This window comes from Electrona antarctica (genome assembly GCF_951216825.1).
Source record: "Electrona antarctica genome assembly, contig: scaffold_682, whole genome shotgun sequence".
NCBI classification, from domain to species: Eukaryota; Metazoa; Chordata; class Actinopteri; order Myctophiformes; family Myctophidae; genus Electrona; species Electrona antarctica.
Genome location: NW_027638704.1, coordinates 30,435 through 53,330, shown reverse-complemented (window position 1 = coordinate 53,330; position 22,896 = coordinate 30,435). Strand labels below are relative to the sequence as shown.

Here is a 22,896-nt window from a genome sequence, read left to right as displayed (position 1 = left end):
GTTGGCTGGACGCGAGTGAGTCACTGTTTGCCGATTTTAAAAATAAGGATGCTATCATCAGACAGATATCCAAACTGCAACTGTCTGACTCGACCCTCTGCCGACGTGTGGAAAACATTTCAGGGGTACTGTGGGGTTTGAACCCCCAATTTTTTTATTGGCTGTGCCAAAAAAAAGCAGTTTTCTATGCATTTCAGGGGTACTGTGGGGTTTGAACCCCCAATTTTTTTATTGGCTGTGCCAAAAAAAAGCAGTTTTCTATGCATTTCAGGGGTACTGTGGGGTTAGAAACCCCAAATTTTTTTTGGCCGCGCCGCTTTGCGGCGCGTCCTGGTGTCGCCGCAGAATGAAATTTCTGGGAGATCCTGTAAGAAATGAAAGCCACTTTCACCCCTGGGCTTGCGGCCCTTGGACTTCTGGCATTTTGCTGAGTGGCCCCTGGGCCATCCTAAGTTGAGTAGCCCTGTTCTAGACCCCAGGAAATTACACTTGGCCACAAAAGATCACGGGATTTACTGAATGTAAAGGGGGCGGGGTCAAACGGACAATATTGAGCCTATGACACATAGTATGGCACACAATATAGTATTCCCTTCACATTCAGTCGATCCCGTCATCTTTTGTGGCCAAATGTAATTTCTTGGGGTCTAGGAGGACTATAGTAGGCTAATTAGCAATAAAGAAATCGCCGTAAAGAATTATTAAAAACGTCCTGTCAAACTCCAACAACCAGCTTTGTCTGTACCCGTGTATGTACCCGTGTACCTGTACGTGGTACCTGTACGTGGGGCCACGTACGGATGAGCATGGTTGCTATGGTTAGTGTGTGACGTCACTGCACCACTCAGTTCACACGGTGTGATTTTGTATTTTTTGAGTGGTGTAAACCACTCCTACAACTGGCTTTGTTGTGCAGAAAACATGAGCATGGTTGCTATGTTCACCCGGGTGTGTAAACCACTCCTACAACTGGCTTTGTTAGTCTGTGCAGAAAAAATGAGCATGGTTGCTATGTTCACTCAGTTCACACGGGTGTGATTTTTAATATATATATCTTTCTCTAATAACCTAAAACATGATCCTAACCTTGGTTGAAAAAAACCCAAAGTTGTCCTTTAACCATTTTAGCTCTACTGTATATTCATGGACGTGTTGTGAGCTTGTAGATCTGCCATTTTCAAAGGCATAGCGTGCAAAGAAAGTGACACATTTTGAACATCAGTTCGGGGGGGTCCCTGACACAGAAACATATTTTCAGATGGGGGTCCGCGGCCATGGCTGCTACAGAAACATCTTTTCAGATGGGGGTCCGCGGCCATGGCTGCTACAGAAACATCTTTTCAGATGGGGGTCCGCGGCCATGGCTGCCACAGAAACACCTTTTCAGATGGGGGTCCGCGGCCATGGCTGCTACAGAAACATCTTTTCAGATGGGGGTCCGCGGCCATGGCTGCCACAGAAACACCTTTTCAGATGGGGGTCCGTGGCCATGGCTGCCACAGAAACATCTTTTCAGATGGGGGTCCGTGGCCATGGCTGCCACAGAAACATCTTTTCAGATGGGGGTCCGCGGCCATGGCTGCCACAGAAACACCTTTTCAGATGGGGGTCCGCGGCCATGGCTGCCACAGAAACATCTTTTCAGATGGCTGCAAATTTGACCAATCTGGGAACTAAATCGTTACCAAGAAATTTCTTCACCAATGTGTTTCTAAAGGTGTCTAATAACATGTACTAAAAGTTTGAAATTCAACTCCCGTGGGAAAATTGAGTTATTAGCATAATATGTGACCATACCCATAACATGGCAAAAAAGTCCAAATTTCATCATTCTTTAAGTAGCATGTGACATATGAAACTAGGGTGATTTCATGATTCTGAATCCATTCCAAGCATTAGTTTTGCACAAAAAACACTCCTTGGGCTAAATTAGGCCATATCCAGTTGACCAAATGTGCTGACCTCATCACGTTTGTGTGGCCGTTTTCCTCCCAAGGAGTGTTTTTTGTGCAAAACTAATGCTTGGAATGGATTCAGAATCATGAAATCACCCTAGTTTCATATGTCACATGCTACTTAAAGAATGATGAAATTTGGACTTTTTTGCCTTATATAGGATGTTATGGGTATGGTCACATATTATGCTAATAACTCAATTTTCCCACGGGAGTTGAATTTCAAACTTTTAGTACATGTTATTAGACACCTTTAGAAACACATTGGTGAAGAAATTTCTTGGTAACGATTTAGTTCCCAGATTTTCATAGATTTCTCTTACTAATTGATTTAGTTAGTTACAAAAATGTTGACTTCAGAAGAGGCAGATTGAACGCTGCAAATTGGGGTCGATTCATGCATTTACTCATGGTTTATATTATTTTATTTCATTTTTAATCCACGCTTCCTTCATGAAAATAAGACAGTTCAACCATTGTAATACCCACAAGAACAGACTGTGTTCAGAAACTGTGTTCTTCTGCCACCCGGTGGCCAGTAAAAGCAAACAACACTCGAGTTTGAATGCATTGTATTTGATCGCATCAAACATGCAACAAATCAGGAGGACAAAGGAAAACAAATAAACAGCCATAAAAAAGGCAAAATAACACAAACTTAGCTTTGTGTACTTTTTTTTTTTTAAACAAGCATAAACTTAATTTCTTTCTTTCTATTCTTATTTCAGAACTTAAAGTCTTGGCACGTTTGAAAGGAAACCAAACCGGGAGCGGTTCAGAGAGAAAACAGGACACTGCAGACTAAACAGACGTGTGCAGTGTGTATATTTGGCCTTCGTCATAACACACACAAAAAAACACACACACACAAGCCATAACAGAAAAAAACACGATAATCATTCAGTCCACATGAAGTACAGTACGTCGTGGCCCCATGTTGAACTCAGCGGTACCGACTGGACTGCCCCCATGTTGAACTCAGCGGTACCGACTGGACTGCCCCCATGTTGAACTCGGCGGTACCGACTGGACTGCCCCCATGTTGAACTCAGCGGTACCGACTGGACTGCCCCCATGTTGAACTCAGCGGTACCGACTGGACTGCCCCCATGTTGAACTCGGCGGTACCGACTGGACTGCCCCCATGTTGAACTCAGCGGTACCGACTGGACTGCCCCCATGTTGAACTCAGCGGTACCGACTGGACTGCCCCCATGTTGAACTCAGCGGTACCGACTGGACTGCCCCCATGTTGAACTCAGCGGTACCGACTGGACTGCCCCCATGTTGAACTCAGCGGTACCGACTGGACTGCCCCCATGTTGAATTCAGCGGTACCGACTGGACTGCGGGTTGTCCAGCGTGTGTGAACAGCGGGTCAGTGAGTTCAAGGTCGTTGCTCGTCCCCACCGAGGCCTCCACGCCCCAAACAGGAACTTCCATTCTGGGACGATGTCGTCGTGGTGTGAGGGAGCAGGTCGTCAGGCAGCGCCTGTGTGACACACACACACACACACACACACACACACACACACGCACGCAGACACGCACGCACGCACGCACGCACGCACGCACGCACGCACGCACGCACGCACGCACGCACGCACGCACACACGCACGCACACACGCCATACACGGGTGCAGACTAGTCATTGGTCCGACAAACGACATACAAACGCCGTATTAGAGGAAATAGATGACATTAACACAAAAAGGGAATAATCATCACGCACCGTGGACGAGTGGGGGAAGGCACTGGGGGAGACGCGGGCCTGCGCGCCCCTCCCCCTCCCTCGGCTCTGGTGGTGGTGGTCCCGGGACCTCTGGACGGCCAGCGCCACCGCCTGGGCGAAGCGGGACGGCGCATCTCCGATCTGCCTCAGGGCGTTGGAGGTGGGGGCCGAGGGGGCCCATGGGGAACACGTGGTGGTCGGCTCGCCGTCGCCTTCCGACCCTCGGCGGAAGCACACGGGGGGAGGAGGAGGGGGGAAACGGGCCTCGTCTTCCTCCTCCTGATGTCCGTCCTGCTCCGTGGCCGCCGCCCCCCCGTCTGCAATCGGAGGTTGGCCGGCGTCCGCGGGGATTTGGGGCTCCGTGGGGCTTTGGGGGTCCGCGGGGCTTTGGGCGTCCGCGGGGCTTTGGGCGTCCGCGGGGATTTGGGGGTCCGCAGGGTTTTGGGGGTCCGCGGGGTTTTGGGGGTCCGTGGGGCTTTGGGGCTCCGCAGGGTTTTGGGCATCCGCAGGGCTTTGGGGCTCCGTGGGGTTTTGGGCATCCGCAGGGCTTTGGGGCTCCGTGGGGCTTTGGGGCTCCGTGGGGTTTTGGGCATCCGCAGGGCTTTGGGGCTCCGCAGGGCTTTGGGGCTCCGTGGGGCTTTGGGGCTCCGTGGGGCTTTGGGGCTCCGTGGGGCTTTGGGGGTCCGCAGGGTTTTGGGGGTCCGCGGGGTTTTGGGGGTCCGCAGGGTTTTGGGGGTCCGCAGGGTTTTGGGGGTATGCAGGGTTTTGGGGGTCCGCTTTGGGGCTTTGGGGAGAAGACGAACTGTCGGACTCTGAGCTGCAGAAAGCGCCGATAGTGTCGAGGAGATGCTTCACGGCCAGGTCTTCGGCCGACAGCGCAGCGGCGGGCGGAGGCGACTCCACGGCGGGTAAATCCTCTTCCTCTACGACGCGGCGGTCATCACATACTCCCTCTTCTCCCTCCGAAACGGGTGCGACGGCTGGACCGCCCCGGGTCTCTGGAGGAGAGGAGAGGAGAAGAGGGGAGGGGAGGAGAGGAAAATGGTAAAATAACCTCACTAAGCCTTTTTACAAACATAAAAACCAATACAAACTAGCAAAACTCGCTCTAAAAAATGAATTAAAACTTAACTGAATTAGAAAAGAAATTGTCTAAAAATAAACAATAATGAAAAATTAGGGACGTCCCGATACACTTTTTTTCCTTTCAGATCCCTTATTATTATTATATATATTATAATATATATAATAATACAAAAAGAAAAAATATTTTGAAGTCCACCGACTGGGAATAGTGTTAATAGCTATCTAGCTATATATCTGGTGTTGTGTTTATAGCTATCTAGCTATATATCTGGTGTTGTGTTTATAGTTATCTAGCTATATATCTGGTGTTGTGTTTATAGTTATCTAGCTATATATCTGGTGTTGTGTTTATAGTTATCTAGCTATATATCTGGTGTTGTGTTTATAGCTATCTAGCTATATATCTGGTGTTGTGTTTATAGTTATCTAGCTATATATCTGGTGTTGTGTTTATAGTTATCTAGCTATATATCTGGTGTTGTGTTTATAGTTATCTAGCTATATATCTGGTGTTGTGTTTATAGCTATCTAGCTATATATCTGGTGTTGTGTTTATAGCTATCTACTGTACTGTACTGTACTGTACTGTACTGTACTGTACTGTACTGTACTGTACTGTACTGTACTGTACTGTACTGTACTGTACAAGCCCTCCTCCCTGGCCTGTGTGTGTCTGTGTCTGTGTGTTTAGGCTGTGCAACAGTGACACTTGGTGGTGAACAAATGCTATTTTCGTGCTCGGACAGACCCAGGGACACGAGAACACAGGGACAGACCCAGGGACACGAGAACACAGGGACAGACCCAGGGACACACATAGCTGTCTATAGGAGTGGTTGCTCCACTCAAAAAAACAAATCCAGGCCCAGGCGGTGGCGTAACCGTCTGGGCACCCGACTGGTAATCCAGTCGCAGTGTGCCGCGGGTTCGACTCCCGAGCCCGACACGGCCTTTACTGCATGTCTTCCCCCATCTCTCTCCCGTTTCCTGTCAGCCTACTGTCTGTCCCTTCAAAAACCAATAAAAGGCGTAAGCCGCAAAAAAAAACATCTTTAAAAAAAAAAATAATAATCCAAAACTATGATTCTAACCTTGGAGAGTCGGACTACGCTGAGTCCCCGGCGCGGTGGTCTGTGGCAGAGGGGAGGGGGAGGTTGGGGGGGAGGGGGAGGTGGGGGGGTGGACGCCTGGCTCTCCCTCTGCCCGGGGTCCGACGTCATCGTCCTTGACCTCGGGAACGGGCGTCGACGACGTCTTAAAGTCGTACTGAAAGTACGAAAAGTAGAAAGTGCTCAACTCCAAATGCATGCTTTTGAAAACAGCCGATCTACAAGCTCACACTGCGCCGCGGTGCGACGCAGTGTGAGCTTGTAGATCGGCTGTTTTCAAATGGCCCGAAATGTATACAGTAGGCCTATATAGGGCTGAAGTGGATAATGTATGTTTTGTAATAATAAGCCAAATCTACAAAGTAACTAAAGTTTTGATTGTAGTGGAGTAAAAGTACAATATTGGGATTAAAAAAGAAAATGTAGCGAAGTAGAAGTAAAAGTATTGGGAATTGGAAATACTCAAGTAAAGTATAAATACTAAAAAATGTACTTAGTTACTTTCCACCATTATACCGACCTGGACCGAGTCTTCACTGGCGAGATGGTCGCGGGGAGGGGTCGAGGGGGCGAGGAGGGGGGCGACCTCCTCCTCCACCTCGTAGCACTGCTGGGGTTTTTTGGCGGGGATCACCTTGAAGGTGGTCACGCCCTTCCTCTGCTCCACGGGATCCTCCCACTCCTCCAGGTCCGATAGTTCGCCACCGGCGCCGGCGGCGGCATCAGGATCCCCGCTCAGGTGCCTCAAGCGCTTCAGCAGCGCCTCGTTGGTCAGAGAGGACGTGAGGATCTGGGCCAGAGTGACGCAGGGGGGGGGAGGAGGAGCCAGGGACTGCTTGGAGCCCGCAGGACCCCAGGTGATGGCGTTCGGCGGGTGAGAGGCGCCAGAATGCACCGAGGATGATGATGGTGGTGGTGGGAGGCGTGAGGATGAAGACGGAGGTATTAGCGGAGGAGGAGGAGGAGGCGGAGGCGGTGGTGGCGGCGGTAGTGCTGGTGGTGGAGTTGAAGAGGAGGATGATGAAGGTGACGGAGGAGGTAGTGGTGATGGAGATGATGGTGGTGATGGTGAGGAGGAGGAAGGCGACAGAGGAGGTGGGGATGAATACGATGAAGAGGAGGGCGGTGGCGACCGCTGGTCTTCCTCCAGCGTGTGCAGGCCAACCGTCCCTGGATGGAAACGACAGGATGGGACTTCGAAATTTAAAAAAAATGTCTCCAAACCCTGACAGTTTTCTGTAAGCCCCTATGTGTTTCTGTGGTATCAGTGCAGTGGTGCTCAATATTTCATGTCAAGGACCCCAGAAACTATATGTAATTGGCCCACCGACACCCATCTCAAAATATGTTGTTCCAGGGACCTCCCCCCCCCCCACCAGAAGCAAAGATTTGAGTTAAAAACGTTCGCTCTGAGAGAATATATATTCCAAGATTTGCGCCACATGTTCGCGATTTTTCAAAAATAGCAGACCTACAAGCTCATAGCGCGGCACTCGGTGGCGCGCTATGAGCTTGTAGATCTGCTATTTTTCAATAGCTAAAGTATAACATAATGCTATGAACACCAAGAGGGGTTCCCGCCCCAAAATGGAGGAGTGAGGAACGAACACGTCTTTCTTCATAGCCCAAAACACACCAGTGGGTCGAGAGTAGGGATGTGCCGATGAGACATTTTGGCCGATATCGATATCCGATATAATTAATTGCCGTTATGGCCGATAACCGACATTGCCGATGTCGATAATATGATCTCATTCCGTATTCAAAAATTATAATAATTGTGTCCTTTTTGAAAAATGCATGCAACAGGGTGTATGCACTGCAGGCAAGTCAGATTTAACTGTAATAACTTATATTTAATATTGTGAGCTTGTAGATCTGTTACTTTGGGCTTGTTTATCTGTAAAGACAATCGGACCGATTAGGTCCAATTGATTAATCGGATCGATGCTGATTAATAAAAAACAACAAGTAGAACCGGCCGATACTGATGTGTTTGCCAACGTGTCGTCCAGGACGGAAGTGAGACCACATGTTCATGACCAATTATCGCCATGAACATGGCGTCATAGTGACGGGAGATTAATCGATAAACACATCGATCGGTATCGGCCCATTCTAGTTGTTTTTAGAATAATCGGCATCGGTTCAATTAACAGTTTGACGCCATTCCCCGCGGAACCCGCCTTTTAATCAAATATCCTACCGATTGTTTTATTACCTTTGGAGCATACGCTGAAGTATTTGGGCGTTTGATCCGTGAAGATCGGGTAAAAAATGGTCGTTCGTCTTGTTATGATCAGATGCACCAGCGGCCATGACAATGCGAAACGAAACCAAAGTGCAGAGCAAGTTGTAGTCCAAACAAACCCCCCGTCCACTTGCATTGGGCTCAATTTCCCAGAAGCCCTAGCAGCCCAGCATAAGTTTTGATTTACGGTTTCGTCATCATAACATGAAGCTCTCTCCCCCTGCTCCGTGGCAGAGGCGGACTTTTTTTATTATTATTAATGCGATGCGATTTAGACACATAAAACAAATATCGGGGATGTCGTATTACGCAGCATCGGAACACTGGAGTAAACAATTCTCGGCCGTCAAACTGTTAATCAATCGGACCGATTAATTAATCAATCGGACCAATTAATCAATCGGACCAATTAATCAATCGGTGCAAACACCCTGTTACATGGATTTTTCAGAATGGACCAAATTATTATAATTTTTCAATACAAAATGAGATCACATCGACATCGGTAATATTGGTTATCGGCCATAACAGCAATTCATTATATCGGAGATCGATATCGGCCAAAATGTCTCATCGGCACATCCCTTCACGACTAAAAACAAACAAAAAACACTTAAATTACACACATAAAAACCCCAGTTTAAAATGTAAATGACTGTAAAAATGGAGATATGTTTTGCCAAAGGGACTTTTGTTGAGGCAGATTTTATTTGTCACGCTTGGGAAAGAAGACAGAGTACTCTGTATACATCGGAGTTGTAATGTAATGAATTATGTAATGTAAACATGCTGTAATGTAATGAATTATGTAATGTAAACATGCTGTAATGTAATGAATTATGTAATGTAAACATGCTGTAATGTAATGAATTATGTAATGTAAACATGCTGTAATGTAATGAATTATGTAATGTAAACATGCTGTAATGTAATGAATTATGTAATGTAAACATGCTGTAATGTAATTAATTATGTAATGTAAACATGCTGTAATGTAATGAATTATGTAATGTAAACATGCTGTAAATGCAATTGTGAAATGGTGTCTTATAAACCCATGAGGGTTGAAATGGTGTCTTATAAACCCATGAGGGTTGAAATGGTGTCTTATAAACCCATGAAGGTTGAAATGGTGTCTTATAAACCCATGAGGGTTGAAATGGTGTCTTATAAACCCATGAGGGTTGAAATGGTGTCTTATAAACCCATGAGGGTTGAAATGATGGTGTCTTATAAACCCATGAGGGTTGAAATGGTGTCTTATAAACCCATGAGGGTTGAAATGGTGTCTTATAAACCCCTGAGGGTTGAAATGGTGTCTTATAAAGCCAACCCATGAGGGTTGAAATGGTGTCTTATAAACCCATGAGGGTTGGAATGGTGTCTTATAAACCCATGAGGGTTGAAATGGTGTCTTATAAACCCATGAGGGTTGAAATGGTGTCTTATAAACCCATGAGGGTTGGAATGGTGTCTTATAAACCCATGAGGGTTGAAATGGTGTCTTATAAACCCATGAGGGTTGGAATGGTGTCTTATAAACCCATGAGGGTTGAAATGGTGTCTTATAAACCCATGAGGGTTGAAATGGTGTCTTATAAACCCGAGGGTTGAAATGGTGTCTTATAAAGCCAACCCATGAGGGTTGGAATGGTGTCTTATAAACCCATGAGGGTTGAAATGGTGTCTTATAAACCCATGAGGGTTGAAATGGTGTCTTATAAACCCATGAGGGTTGGAATGGTGTCTTATAAACCCATGAGGGTTGGAATGGTGTCTTATAAACCCATGAGGGTTGAAATGGTGTCTTATAAACCCATGAGGGTTGGAATGGTGTCTTATAAACCCATGAGGGTTGGAATGGTGTCTTATAAACCCGGCTCCTCCTGTCTACATGTCGAAGTGTCCTTGGGCAAGACACTGAACCCCAAATTGCTCCCGATGTGCTGGTTGGTACCTTGCATGGCTTCCGCCGCAATCGGTGTATGAATGGGTGAATGTAATGCACAATCTATGTAAAGCGCCTTGGATAAAGGCGCTATATAAATGCACCATTTACCATTTACCATGAGAGTTGGAATGGTGTCTTATAAACCCATGAGGGTTGAAATGGTGTCTTATAAACCCATGAGGGTTGTTGGGCACATTGTGTGCAGGACACGAAAAATAAATAAACAATCATCTTCAATCATCACTAGCATTTATAATCACATCATGCATAGCATGCAAAATAAATATGGACAATGAACAGAGAGGAAGGAAAAAGGTCAAAAGAATCTCAGTAATTCATTTAGACCCGAGGCCGATTCTAAAAAGAAAAATGTCTTCTTAATCCTAAAAGTTTTCTGAAAAACCTCATGTTTCTATGTGTCAGCGGTGCTCAACCTTTCTCATGTCAAGGACCCCCAGAATTATCTGTATTTGGCCGCGGACCCCCATCTGAAAATGTGTTGTTTCAGGGACCCCCCAGATGCAAAGAATTGATGTAAAAATGTTCGCTCTGAAAGAATATATATTCCGAGATTTGTGCCACATTCTCAAGATTTTTCAAAAAATAACAGATCTACTGGGAGGAGACCCCGGGGCAGACCAAGGCGCAGTTGGAGGAAACACATCGACTCACTGGCCTTGGAACGTCTCGGAATCCCCCAGGAGGAAGTCACTAATGTTGCTCTGGAGCACTCTGGTGGAGCTGTTGCCCCCGCGACCCGACTACGGATAAGCGGTTGAAGATGGATTGAAGATGGATAACAGATCTACAAGCTTGTAGCGCGCTACGAGCGTGTATATGCCATAGCGTATATGCCATATATGCCATAGCACGGCACTCGATGCCACGCTATGAGCTTGTAGATCTGCTATTTTTCCAATAGCTAAAGTAAAACACCAAAAGGGGTTCCCGTCCTGAATGGGTAAACAGAAGGTGTACATTATTAGTCTTAACACATTTTGTGCCCAAAACGTCTGTGGACGTCCTGGGTATTACCGCACGTGCATAGCCCAAGACGTCTGTGGACGTCCTGGGTATTACCGCACGTGCATAGCCCAAGACGTCTGTGGACGTCCTGGGTATTACCGCACGTGCATAGCCCAAGACGTCTGTGGACGTCTTCCAAAAAAAAAAAATATATATATATATATATATATATTTTTTTTTAATTAAAAAAAATCAGAAAAATCAAAACACTTTTTAACACGTGGTGCCAAAGTTTGTGTTTTCGCCATTGAGAATGCATTTGGCGTTTAAATTAAATAACTCAGAAACTATAAAACATTTCAAAGTAAAAAGTTCCAGCATGTGTCTCCACAGTCAGCTGAATTATAAAAAATGTGAATGGATTTTCTAGGTGAAAGTGATTTTGGGCAGTTTTGCGTGGGCTCTCAATGTGTTAAAAGTAAAATGATTGTTGCTTTCTGTCCAATAATTAGAGAATGAACCAAGTTGTGTGATTAGGAAATGGCATGTTGATCATTTTATTGAAAAACAGTTAATTAATAATTACATAAAAACTTGACCAAATATTATGTTCGCCTGTGTTCTGTTGTTTGACAGGAATATTATAACAGAAGGAACGGAAGATAATGGAAATAATAAAAGGAAAAAACATATATAAAGACATACTTTTTTTATGGCTCATTTAATTAAGACTAAATTATTGTTTACTTCTACGCTACGATTGGTTAACTGAGGTCCCAAACACCATTGTAGACATGGCTTGTTCGGCTCGGATTAAAAAGGCACCATAATTATAGTTTAAAATAATAATAATGTAACAAAAACATACAAAAACAAAACAATTGGATGAGATGAAATGACAGATCACACGCGCACACACACACACACACACACACACACACACACACACACACACACACACACACACACAGTAGGACAGTGGTTCCCACACTTTTTCACGTTAAGGACCCCCACATTGACACCAATTAGCCCTGCGGACCCCCATTTAAAGAGACCCCCATGAGAGAAGACTTTTACGGCTCTAGCAGTGATTCTCAACCCGTTTAATTTCAAGGACCCCCAGTTTGACATGCAGTAGTCTACGGACCCCCATTGAATGGCATTTCTATCTCTGGGAGGGACCCCCAATGTATAATGTAAAGTCAATGTTAATTTAACTCTGAGAGTTACAGACCCATAAGGGTCCATTTGGTTCCTAACTATCATTTATCTGGGGACCCCCTGGAACTCCCTCAAGGACCCCCTGGGGGTCCCCGGACCCCACTTTGGGGAACCACTGGTATAGGGTTACGATGGCAGCTTGCGAAGACAGACAGACAGACAGACAGACAGACAGACCATGAAAGGAATAAAAAAAATGGAAAAAAGGGACGGAGGAGGAAGACGAGGAGGAGGAAGACGAGGAGGAGGAAGAGGAGGCGGCCACGGCAGGAGGAGGAGTTAGGGAGGAGTAGGAGGAGAGGAGGGAGGAGTCTCAGTCCCCTCCGTCCAATGGGAGCCCAGAGTCTGGAAGCAGGGAGAAAACAGGACAACCAGCGTTGGTTTGACTGATCCATCATTTTACCCCATTTTGACCTGAGATCAGATTCTAAAAAATGTCTTTTTTCTTTTCTGAAAAAGCTATGTTTCTACGTCAGTCGTTCTTTGATTTTTCAAAAATAGCAGACCTACAAGCTCGTGGCGCGCCACTCGGTGGCGCGCTATGAGCTTGTAGATCTGCTATTTTTCAATAGCTAAAGCATAACATGATGCTAACACCAAAAGGGGTTCCCGCCCAAAATGGGTTAAACCCATTTAGACCTGAGGACACGGCGTCTGTGTCGCCTTACAGCTTTTAACCACTTTGACCATTATTTTTCACTTTAGCCGTTGAAAAATAGCAGATCTACAAGCTCGTAGCGCGGAACTCGTAGATCTGCTATTTTTTTGAAAATAAATCCGGCACAAATCATTTAATATAATTCAATAATATATTCTGTCACAGTGGTCTTATTTTTTTAACTCATATCTTTGCTTCCGTGGGGTGGGGGGGGGGGGGGGGGGGATATGGAACAACATATTTTCAGATGGGGGTCGGTGGCCAAATACAAATCATTCTGGTAGGCCATATTGTGAGGTCCCTTTTCGTTCAGTTTCGTTCTCGCGTCATGGGCGGTGGCTCAGGGGTAGAGTGCCTGGATGGTAACCGTAAGGTTGCCAGTTCGAACCCGGGCTCCCGCAGAGTTACTGTCGAAGTGTCCTTGAGCAAGACACTGAACCCCTAATTGCTCCCGATGTGCTAGTTGGTGCCTTGCATGGTTTCCGCTGCCATCGGTGTATGTATGTGTGTGTGAATGTAATGCACAATCTCTGTAAAGTGCCTTGGATAAAGGCGCTATATAAATGCACCATTTACCATTTACCATTTATGGGCACTACTCATTCAATGCATTTTTGCATAGATAATACCCTTCTGGACTTTGGGTTAAAAGTTCTACTCATAATATCCTGCAGTATTTTGTCACAAGCCAGAAATGTATATAACCAAAAAACGAAAATCTTGTGTTGCTGTTTTTGCTTGTAAAATGTGTTACATTTATTTTGGCAACACAAAATCATTCTCAAATGTCATAAATACATATACCTAACATCTGAAACAAGAATCGGTGCCTTAGTTTACTCATATGTGAATCTAGATCATGAAATGTAGCAAATAAGAATGTTACCACGCCCCCCTAAATTGGAATAATGCAAAAAATGGACAAGACTAAAAACAAATGTAATAAAAAGGTCAGAATTATTACAACATATTGTATGAAACATGTATTCAAGTACCACGAAGTGTCACAGCATCTGACATTAATGTACAGCTGGCGACCTCCGGGGTCACCATCGCGGCTGTAACATTTGAACTAGATGAGCTACAAATGCAAACTTTGTCTGTTTTTGACCATTACAAACACGTTGGAATACTTATCATTATGATTTTTGACAAACGTGGTGTCTATTATATATTTTTAAGCATTAGAAACACATTTAAATGCTCTGGTATGTATGATTACATCTATCTAGAACACTCTAATATACACATCCCTATTGATACATATATGAGTATTAAATAATGAAAATCTCTGTACGTGCATACACAATGTCCATCTAGTTGACGTATCTCGAGAATCATCCAACCGACCAACTTCAAACTCGGCATGCACGTTGCTGCTGACCGCAGGGACATTTATATGTCTGGTGTCGAGTTGTTTGGATAGGTAGCTGTCCAGAACCACCTACAGTATGTATTCTCTTACATACTGTACAGCAGCGGTGGGCAACTTTGACGATGGAGAGGGCCACTATATTTCAACACTCACTCCCTAGGGCCATATATTACGGTCGTCGCAAAAATAGCCGATCTACAAGCTCAAAACGCGTCGCGCTGCGACGCGTTTTGAGCTTGTAGATCGGCTATTTTTGCTATATTCGAATTGAAATCTTGAATTTTTGCTATTTTTTTAATCAGAATCCTGAAAATTAATATTTTTCATTTCAAATGCCTTTAATTATACTTGTGTTGAAGCATTGAGCTACTACTTTAGACTGAAGTAATTAAAGCGGGTCATGTTTGCATGTTGTGGAATTGTAATCAGCTGAAACCAATATTATATCAGAATTCTGACATTAACCTGAGGGCCGCATTAAGTAAAGGTGGGGGCCGCATGTGGCCCCCGGGCCGCCAGTTGCCCACCCCTGCTGTACAGTATTGGCGTAACAGTATAGTATAGTACAGATACTTTCCTTATAGTGGATGCACTCTGAGCCCCCCCCCACCACATGTATAAAATGCACTTTTTCACCGGAAGGAAAAATGTTGTCTATGAGATTTTCTCTTGGCAGTATTGGTGGAGGGCACAGTGGCCTTTCTGTCCAAAAAGTGCAATTCATACGTGTGGTGGGGGGCTCAGAGTGTATCCACTAAGGAAAGTAATCTTTCTAATAACACAAGCCGCCTTTGTATTGGTGAGTTGGTCAAACTTTCTTTATATTTCTGCAACAGAGGAGAGGCTGGTCTGCATTTCATGTGAGGGCAGGAAGACAACAGTCCCATAGCCTTAACACAACAGCTGCAAAGGGCATTAGGGCTATGGACCTGAGCTAAGTAAAGTATAGAGATCCGGTTGTCCAGAACCGCTGATCCAAACGATATGCCTCTCCCTGAAGACAGGGATGAACTGTGGAAATCTTTCTGCATTGAGACGGATGGTGAGTGACTACCTCGACCCCATTCAGTTTGCATACCAGGTGGTTTGATGATATCATCATCTACAAGGCATTCACATTTCACACACCTTGACACCCTGGGCAACACAGTTAAAATCATGCTTTTTTAACTTCTCAAGTGTCTTCAAAACTATCCAGTCACAACTGTTTGCAGAAGCTTGCGTTGATGGGGTGGACCATGGTTTGGTGGCATGGATCTAAGACTATCTCACGGGCACACTGCAGTATGTGAGACTGCAGGGTTGTCTATTCGGAGGTGCTGGTGAACATCACGGGCCCTCCCTAGGCAGGGCCGCTTTAAGGGTAGTGCGAGTGGTGCGGCCACACAGGGCCTCGCGCTAGGCAGTGTTTTTTTTTATTTTTTAAGAAACAATAATCGCATCGCAGCCCGTTCCGTCGCAGTTGATTTTTCACCTATTTAAGCTGCGGTCGGTTTGGAGCCGCCCCCCCAGGGGGGCCTCCGACGGCCGCGCGTCGCCTCCTCCTCCTCCTAACCGACGTCACTTATTCATCCTCCCGTTAAGCAACGCCCGGCCGTCCGGTCGTGGGGCCCCCTGTTGTCCCCCTTTGCGCTGCGCAGTGCCGTGCTAGCTTGCGCTGCAGAATTAGAGCAGATCTACAAGCTCACAATGCGTTGCAGCGCGACGCGTTGTGAGCTTGTAGATCGGCCGCGCGACCGCGCAACGCAGTCGAATTATACACTGAAGTATGTATTCATTAATTAATTAATAAAAAAAAAATAGACATGGCTTGAACAATGTGCGCGCGCTAATGCGCGCGCACATTGTTCCCCCAAAACATATCGCACAGGGCCTCGCATTTCTCCCAGACGCCTCTGTCCCTAGGGCACAGTTCTGTCACCCTTCCTGCTCACCCTATAAACATCTGACTTCCGCTTCAACTACAATAATTTTTCAGATGACATTGTAGTGGTCAGCTGCATCCTTCCATCTCAGGTCACAACACTGTTGAGCACGCATGGTTAAGGAGGTTGTGCACTGGAGCAAGGCAAACCGCCTCTGGCTCAATGCTAGCAAGACCAAGGAGATGGTGGTGGACTATATGACACGACCAAGAGGGTACCTCCAACATAAATGCAGAGGTAGTGGAGAATGTAGACAACTACAAGTTTCTAGTTTCCCAGTGCACCTAAACAGGCCGTTGGACTGGTCTGACTACTCTGATGTACTGTGTTCTTCTCGAGAAGGCTCAGATCTTTTAGCATATGCAACAGGATGCTGCAAATGGCTGGTGAGGGAGGCGGTTTAGGTGCATACAACGAGGAAGCTGTACGCCATAATGGCAAACCCGAGTGTTCTAGATAGATTTAATCATGAATTGGAACATTGGCGGCGGTGGCTAAGGGGTAGAGTGGCTGGATGGTAACCGCAAGGTTGCCTGTTCGAACCTGGGCTCCCCCAGAGTTAGTGTCGAAGTGTCCTTGAGCAAGACACTGAACCCCAAATTGCTCCCGATGTGCTGGCTAGTGCCTTGCATGGTTTCTGCCGCCATCGGTGTATGAATGTGTGTGTGAATGGGTGAATTGATGCACAATCTATGTAAAGCGCCTTGGATAAAGGCGCTATATAAATGCACCATTTACCATTTACCAACATTCCAATGTTCCAATTCCAATGATTAAAAATACATAAAATCAACTCCAAGTTTGCCAAATGTGTCAACAGTTATAACTCGTTTTCACATAGCCAAATCTTGGAAATATGAAAATTAGGCTTCCAGACACACCCAATTGTAATGATAAGTATTCCAATGTGTTTTTAATGGTCAAAAACCATGAAATAGACACCAAGTTTGCATTTGTAGCTCATCTGGTTCAAATCCGTTTTAGGTGGCAGCCATATTTGATTTGGCCGTCATGGTGACCCCGAAGGTCACAGGCTCTGGCGCACTAGCTTGATCATTAGAGCATGCCCTGGGCTACATCTGGGACAAATGTCAGATGCTGTGACACTTTGTATGTATGAAACATAAGCTTTTGGCTAAATGTACTATGTTTATGTTTCATTGTGCTAGGTGCCAATCACTTTAGTAGAAGCGTTTTCTTTAACAAATTTGATACATTTCATTATCTAGATTCACATAATAGTAAACTGAGGCACCAATACTTGTTTCAGATGTTAGGTATATATATTTATGATAGATTTTACAAGCAAAAACAGCAGCACAAGATTTTAGTTTTTTGGTTATATACTTCTATTTACATTTCTGGCTTGTGACAAAATACTGCAGGATATTATCTATGCAAAAATGCATTGAATGAGTAGTGCCCATGACGCGGGAACGAAAATCATTTTCTAGGCACTTTTTCTGGGGTCCCAACACGGCCTATGGGGGTCCTTGACATGAAAATGTTTGAGAAACAACTGACAGAAACAAGGTTTTTTCAGAAAAGACATTTTTGTATAGAATCAGGTCCTCAGGTGTTGATGTGTAAAGGGCCTTTCAAACATGAAGCGATCTAACGCGCCTACAGTTCATTTTCAATGAAACCTGCGTTTTTGCGCGGAGCACTGGGGAACGGTCGCGGTGCGACAACGCAAGCGCATTTACGTTGGGCGCGGTACCGTGGATTTGTGGGGCACGTGCTCGTTACGTGCACACGCCCCTCGCGACTCACCAGCCCTGGATGCTGTTTAGCTTTTTGAGTGGTGCAACCACTCCAAGGAACAGCAATGTCCGTGTTAACCTGTGTGTGTGAGTATGAGTACCAGTAGGGGCAAAAGTGGCGCTGTTGTGCCAGAAACAGAGAGAGAGAGATAGTGTTGCACTGTTGCCTAGTGCTAATTACAGAAAGAGAGAGGCAGGGGGGAGTTGCACCACTCAGTTCACACAGGTGTGATTTTTTTTTACGCTTGCGTAGTTGCGCTCCTCTTGAGCAGACCTGGAGGAGACCTGTCGCTGATCCTGATCTGGAGGAGACCTGTGGTTGATCCAGGCAACAACGCCTGCGTTCCTCGCTTCCCGTGTGAAAAGGCCCTTAAAACGTACGAGTAGGAGTACTGTTGTGATAGTCTGGGCTGACGCGGCGCTGTGTGACGCACTGTCGTGTCGTCACCATGAAAGAAAAACAGCGAGGGAGTGAACCAAAGACAACACTTTAGATGAACTGAACCAAAGACAACAACAGTTTAGATTAACTGCCGAGACCAAAGTATTCAAAGCACAACAGAAATGGCTTCCCGAGATGCTTCGGAAACCGTTCCAAATGAGAGAGAAAGCCTTTATGAGCCGAGGAGGAGGAGGAGGAGGAGGAGGAGGGGTGTTACTGATGTTTGAAACAGCAAGAACCCACATTAAACAAAAAGATGTCCATCGCTTATGGAAACAGAACTATGGAATGGTGCAGTAAAAAATGTGCAATTTAAGAAAATGTTTAGAGATAATATAGTTGATAAATATAAAACATTATTCTAAACCTTTTATAATTTATTATATCTCCACCATGTGAGTCGACCTTAATGTCTTCCTTTGTCTTGCCTGTTGTATCGTTTGTTGTGTTATTACTTGTATATTTAGTACAATACAAGTTAAAAAGGATAGGCACTATAAGCTACGGCTTCAGCCTACATACAACTACACCTTTTCGCTCCGAATATTGGAACAAAATATTTTCCGATGGGGGTCCGTGGCCAAATACAGATAATTCTGGCGGTCCTTGACGTGAGAAAGTTGACTTTTTCTGTCAGGATTTAAAAGACATTTTGCAGAATCGAATCGGGTCCTCAGGTCTGGATGGATTAATTGCGTGGAAGTGTCATATTGCCGTCAACATTCTGTCTGTGTTCTCCTTCTACAGCATTAAATTAAAATGACAGCAGGAATAATGAGTGTCTCAGCGACGGACTGTGTCACTGTGTCGGCTCACAGACTCATTTTAATAATAATAATATATTAAGAATAATAATAATAAGTGTCTCAGCGATGGACTGTGTCACTGGGTTCCCCCCTCCTGCTACCCAGTGTACTCTCTGCTGCCCCATCTGGCAGAGTCAGGTTACTGTGTCACTGGGTCGGCTCACAAACTCATTTAAAGATGCTCTTCAAGATTTATTTGAGTTATGTCTCCCTCTCCTGGCGGAGAATTGCAACGATGGCCGAACTACAACAAAGATGGCGGCATATTTACTAGTGTCCAATCTGGTGGGCCAGTCTGTTCTGCCCCAAATGAACTACAACAAAGATGGCGGCATATTTACTAGTGTCCAATCTGGTGCATGGACCAGTCTGTTCTGCCCCAAATTAACTACAACAAAGATGGCGGCCTATTTACTAGTGTCCAATCTGGTGCATGGACCAGTCTGTTCTGCCCCAAATGAACTACAACAATGATGGGGGCATATTTACTAGTGTCCAATCTGGTGGGCCAGCAAAGAGATTCTATATAAAGAGGCGACACTCCTCAAATACTTGGAATCACCACTAGATGGCGCAGCGGTAGTGCTTTGGCGTCATCACACCAAGATGGCGGCCACGCTGCTGCTCCCGCCACCTAGTGGTGATTCCAAATACTGTAGTCAAAACGCTACTTTTCCGCAGTGATAAGCTCTGCTCATATAACTATGCTCTGCTGTCTGCTCTAAATTAATCATAAATAATTAAATCGGGTGAGCGACGTCTTTTCATCAGTGGAAAAAGGTATAGTCGACTAACATTTTTCGTCTTAGTTTTAGTCGACGGAAACAACACTGCCCCATTTCCTGTCAGACTACGGTCTACATCAATCAATATAGTTCATGACGGACCTCAAATTTGAGGTCCGGGGCTAAAGGCTAGGCTAGGCTAAACTTCCGCTCACTCGAGCCATTGAGTTATAATTGTACTTCCGGCAGTCTTCCGCGTGCTTCAAAACGCCACTGAGCAACTTCCAGTGAAATGGGGGCAGGGCTAACGCTCCGCTTCGGTCTCTATCCTTTTATCACTCTATGATACAAAGTAACGAGTCCTAAACGATGCGTTACCTCTAACGGCCCATTGGCCGGACGGCTCCAGATGTGCACAGGGAGGGGGCGGAGCCATCCTCTTGATCCGCCTGCTCAAGGTGGATTCTGCAGAGTTCTGAGAAAAGAAAAAATATCACATTTAGTTTATTTTAATCAGAAAACTGTTCGCTACATTAGCATCGGGCGCAGGCCGGCCCTACGTGCTAAACCACACCCACCTCTGCTCCCCGCAGGTGGGCAGAGCCCAGGTCGTTGGGCACGCTGTGGAACGCTCCCAACGGAGGCTGCGGGGCTCGCCGCTTCTTCGACTGCTCCGCCGGCAGCGTGCCCGAGGAGGTCAGACCGCCCCCCCGCTGGGGGTGGGGCCCAGGCAGCGTGCCCGCTGGGTCCAGGCCGCCTCCCCGCTGGGGGTGGGGCCCGGGCGAGGCTGGGGCGCTCGCCGACAGATCCTTCGGAGGAGAGAAAACGATATGATCATCATCGCACACAGCACGAACAGCAGTTGGAACTAAGTAGGACTGGGGTGCAATGACCGCAATAGAGGGTATGCGCGTGACATCATCATCATACCTGGAAGTTATGCAGGAACACCTGCTGAGTGGCAAAAACTACTTTCTGGCCTTGACAGCCCAGACATCCAATCAGAAAAGTCTGACGTTAAAGGGATAGTTCAGATTTTTTGAACTTAAGTTGTATGAAATACTTGCCATTAATATAGTGGTTGCAACTGTATTAATTGATTGCCCGAGTCCTGTGGTGGGAGTTCTGCTCTGGTTTTGGTGAAATATCAAGTAGTTCCGGTCATTTTGTGGGGGGCACTGGGGGCCACGCAGTAAAAGTAAATTAATCCACAAAACTAACGTAATTTGTATTGTTGACCTATTTCTAAAATATTAGTGCAACTTCCGTTCTTTTTTTACCCCTCTATCACACAGAACTATGTTTTGTGTGTCCATATCACTACGCCCAAAAAATAGTTCCATGTGATAGAGGGGTCAAAGTTGAAAGAAAGTCGCGCTAATATTTTAGAAATAGGTCAACAATACAAATTACGTTTGTTTTGTGGATTCATTTACTTTTACTGCGTGGCCCCAGTGCCTCCCACAAAAGACCGGAACTACTTAATATTGACCAAAACCAGAGCAGAACTCCCACCATGGGACTCGGGCAATCAATTAATACAGTTGCAACCACTATATTAATGGTAAAGTATTTCATACAACTTAAGTTCAAAAAATCTGAACTATCCCTTTAAACAATGTTGAACTCGCTTTGCCACTCGATTTGCCACTCACTTCATGCATGTGCATACCCTCAATAGAGCGTCGCAGTCCCGCCTCCTACCCTGGACCAGGAAATGAAACCCAATGCATTTTTCCCATAGACATTTCTTAAAGTATTTATTTAAAGACGGTTACGCCGCGGACAAAGCCAACTCGAGTCGTGACAACTCATGACAACACAAACAATATTTTGGACCAAACAAATAATTACAAAGAAGAAAAACAACAAAAAAAGTGTTGTAACCTGCCGTTTTTTTCTTCTTTCATTGGGTTTCATTTCCTGGTCCAGGGTAGGAGGCGGGACTGCGACGCTCGATACCGCGGTAAGGCACAGCGCGGTATCGAGTTCATAACCGCAATTATTTTCTTTTTTTATCCCACGGTTTTGTAACCCATCGTTTCACCCTGGAGTGCCAGGGCCCTATTATGCATGTCTTAAGTACCAGGTCTTATTACTTAACTTAAGACCTGGAGGCGTGATCAATGCATCATTTGGCTATTCTGAGTGGCCAAACAGCATTGACCACGCCTCCAGGTCTTAAGTTAAGTCATAAGACCTGGTACTTAAGACACGCATAATAGGGCCCCCAGTCTCCTATAAACTGTAATCCTGGGAGCTACTCTCCCTCTGCCAACCTGGGGAGAGCCCCGAACTGAGCTCACGCTTCCTTCAATGCATGAGGAGTGAGCAGGCCACCGTGCCCCTTATTATTATTAACAATTATTTATCATTATATGCTGTATATTTCAGTGATTCGTCACCGCGATAACAACAAATCCACACTGCCCCAGCCCTAGTTGTACAGCGTTATTCATAGTCTGGGTTTTGGGTGGTGAGGTGACCACCGAACTACAACATGACGTCACTGAGCCGCGGTGAAGAGCAAACCACCGCTACCGCCCCAGCCCTTCTCTCTGTTTTTACTCGCCACCGGAGCGGTGGTCACCTCGCCACCGGAGCGGTGGTCACCTCGCCACCGGAGCGGTGGTCACCTCGCCACCGGAGCGGTGGTCACCTCGCCACCGGAGCGGTGGTCACCTCGCCACCGGAGCGGTGGTCACCTCGCCACCGGAGCGGTGGTCACCTCACCACCGAAAATCCAGACTATGAATGAGCCTTAAGCGGTTGCAGAAGTAGATATGTGGCCTGACACCGTACCGTACCGTACCTTACTGTACAGTAAGACGGGGGTTCTCAACCCGTGGGTCGCGACCCCTCGGGGGGTTGCCAAATTATTTTAGGGGGTCCCCAAATTATTTTCAAAAACAAAAAAAAAAGATTTTTAA

The 22,896-nt window shown here is 45.8% G+C and overlaps 1 protein-coding gene across 4 annotated transcripts in view; it reads right to left on the bottom strand.

Moving 5' to 3' along the window:
* Positions 1-3,160: 3,160 nt before the first annotated feature.
* Positions 3,161-22,896, bottom strand: part of LOC306917812 (uncharacterized protein) — a 33,779-nt gene continuing 14,043 nt past the window's right edge. For 3 of the 4 annotated variants that reach the window (XM_079530715.1, XM_079530714.1, XM_079530716.1), the window contains 6 exons: positions 20,545-20,775; positions 20,345-20,441; positions 6,404-7,053; positions 5,866-6,040; positions 3,689-4,686; positions 3,161-3,447 (listed from right to left, as the gene is read on the bottom strand). In XM_079530715.1, coding sequence (XP_079386841.1) covers positions 3,343-3,447; positions 3,689-4,686; positions 5,866-6,040; positions 6,404-7,053; positions 20,345-20,441; positions 20,545-20,775 — 2,256 coding nt within the window. In that variant the 3' untranslated portion in view covers positions 3,161-3,342. The remainder of the gene's footprint in view (positions 3,448-3,688; positions 4,687-5,865; positions 6,041-6,403; positions 7,054-20,344; positions 20,442-20,544; positions 20,776-22,896) is intronic. The other variant, XM_079530717.1, reaches the window with a different exon arrangement.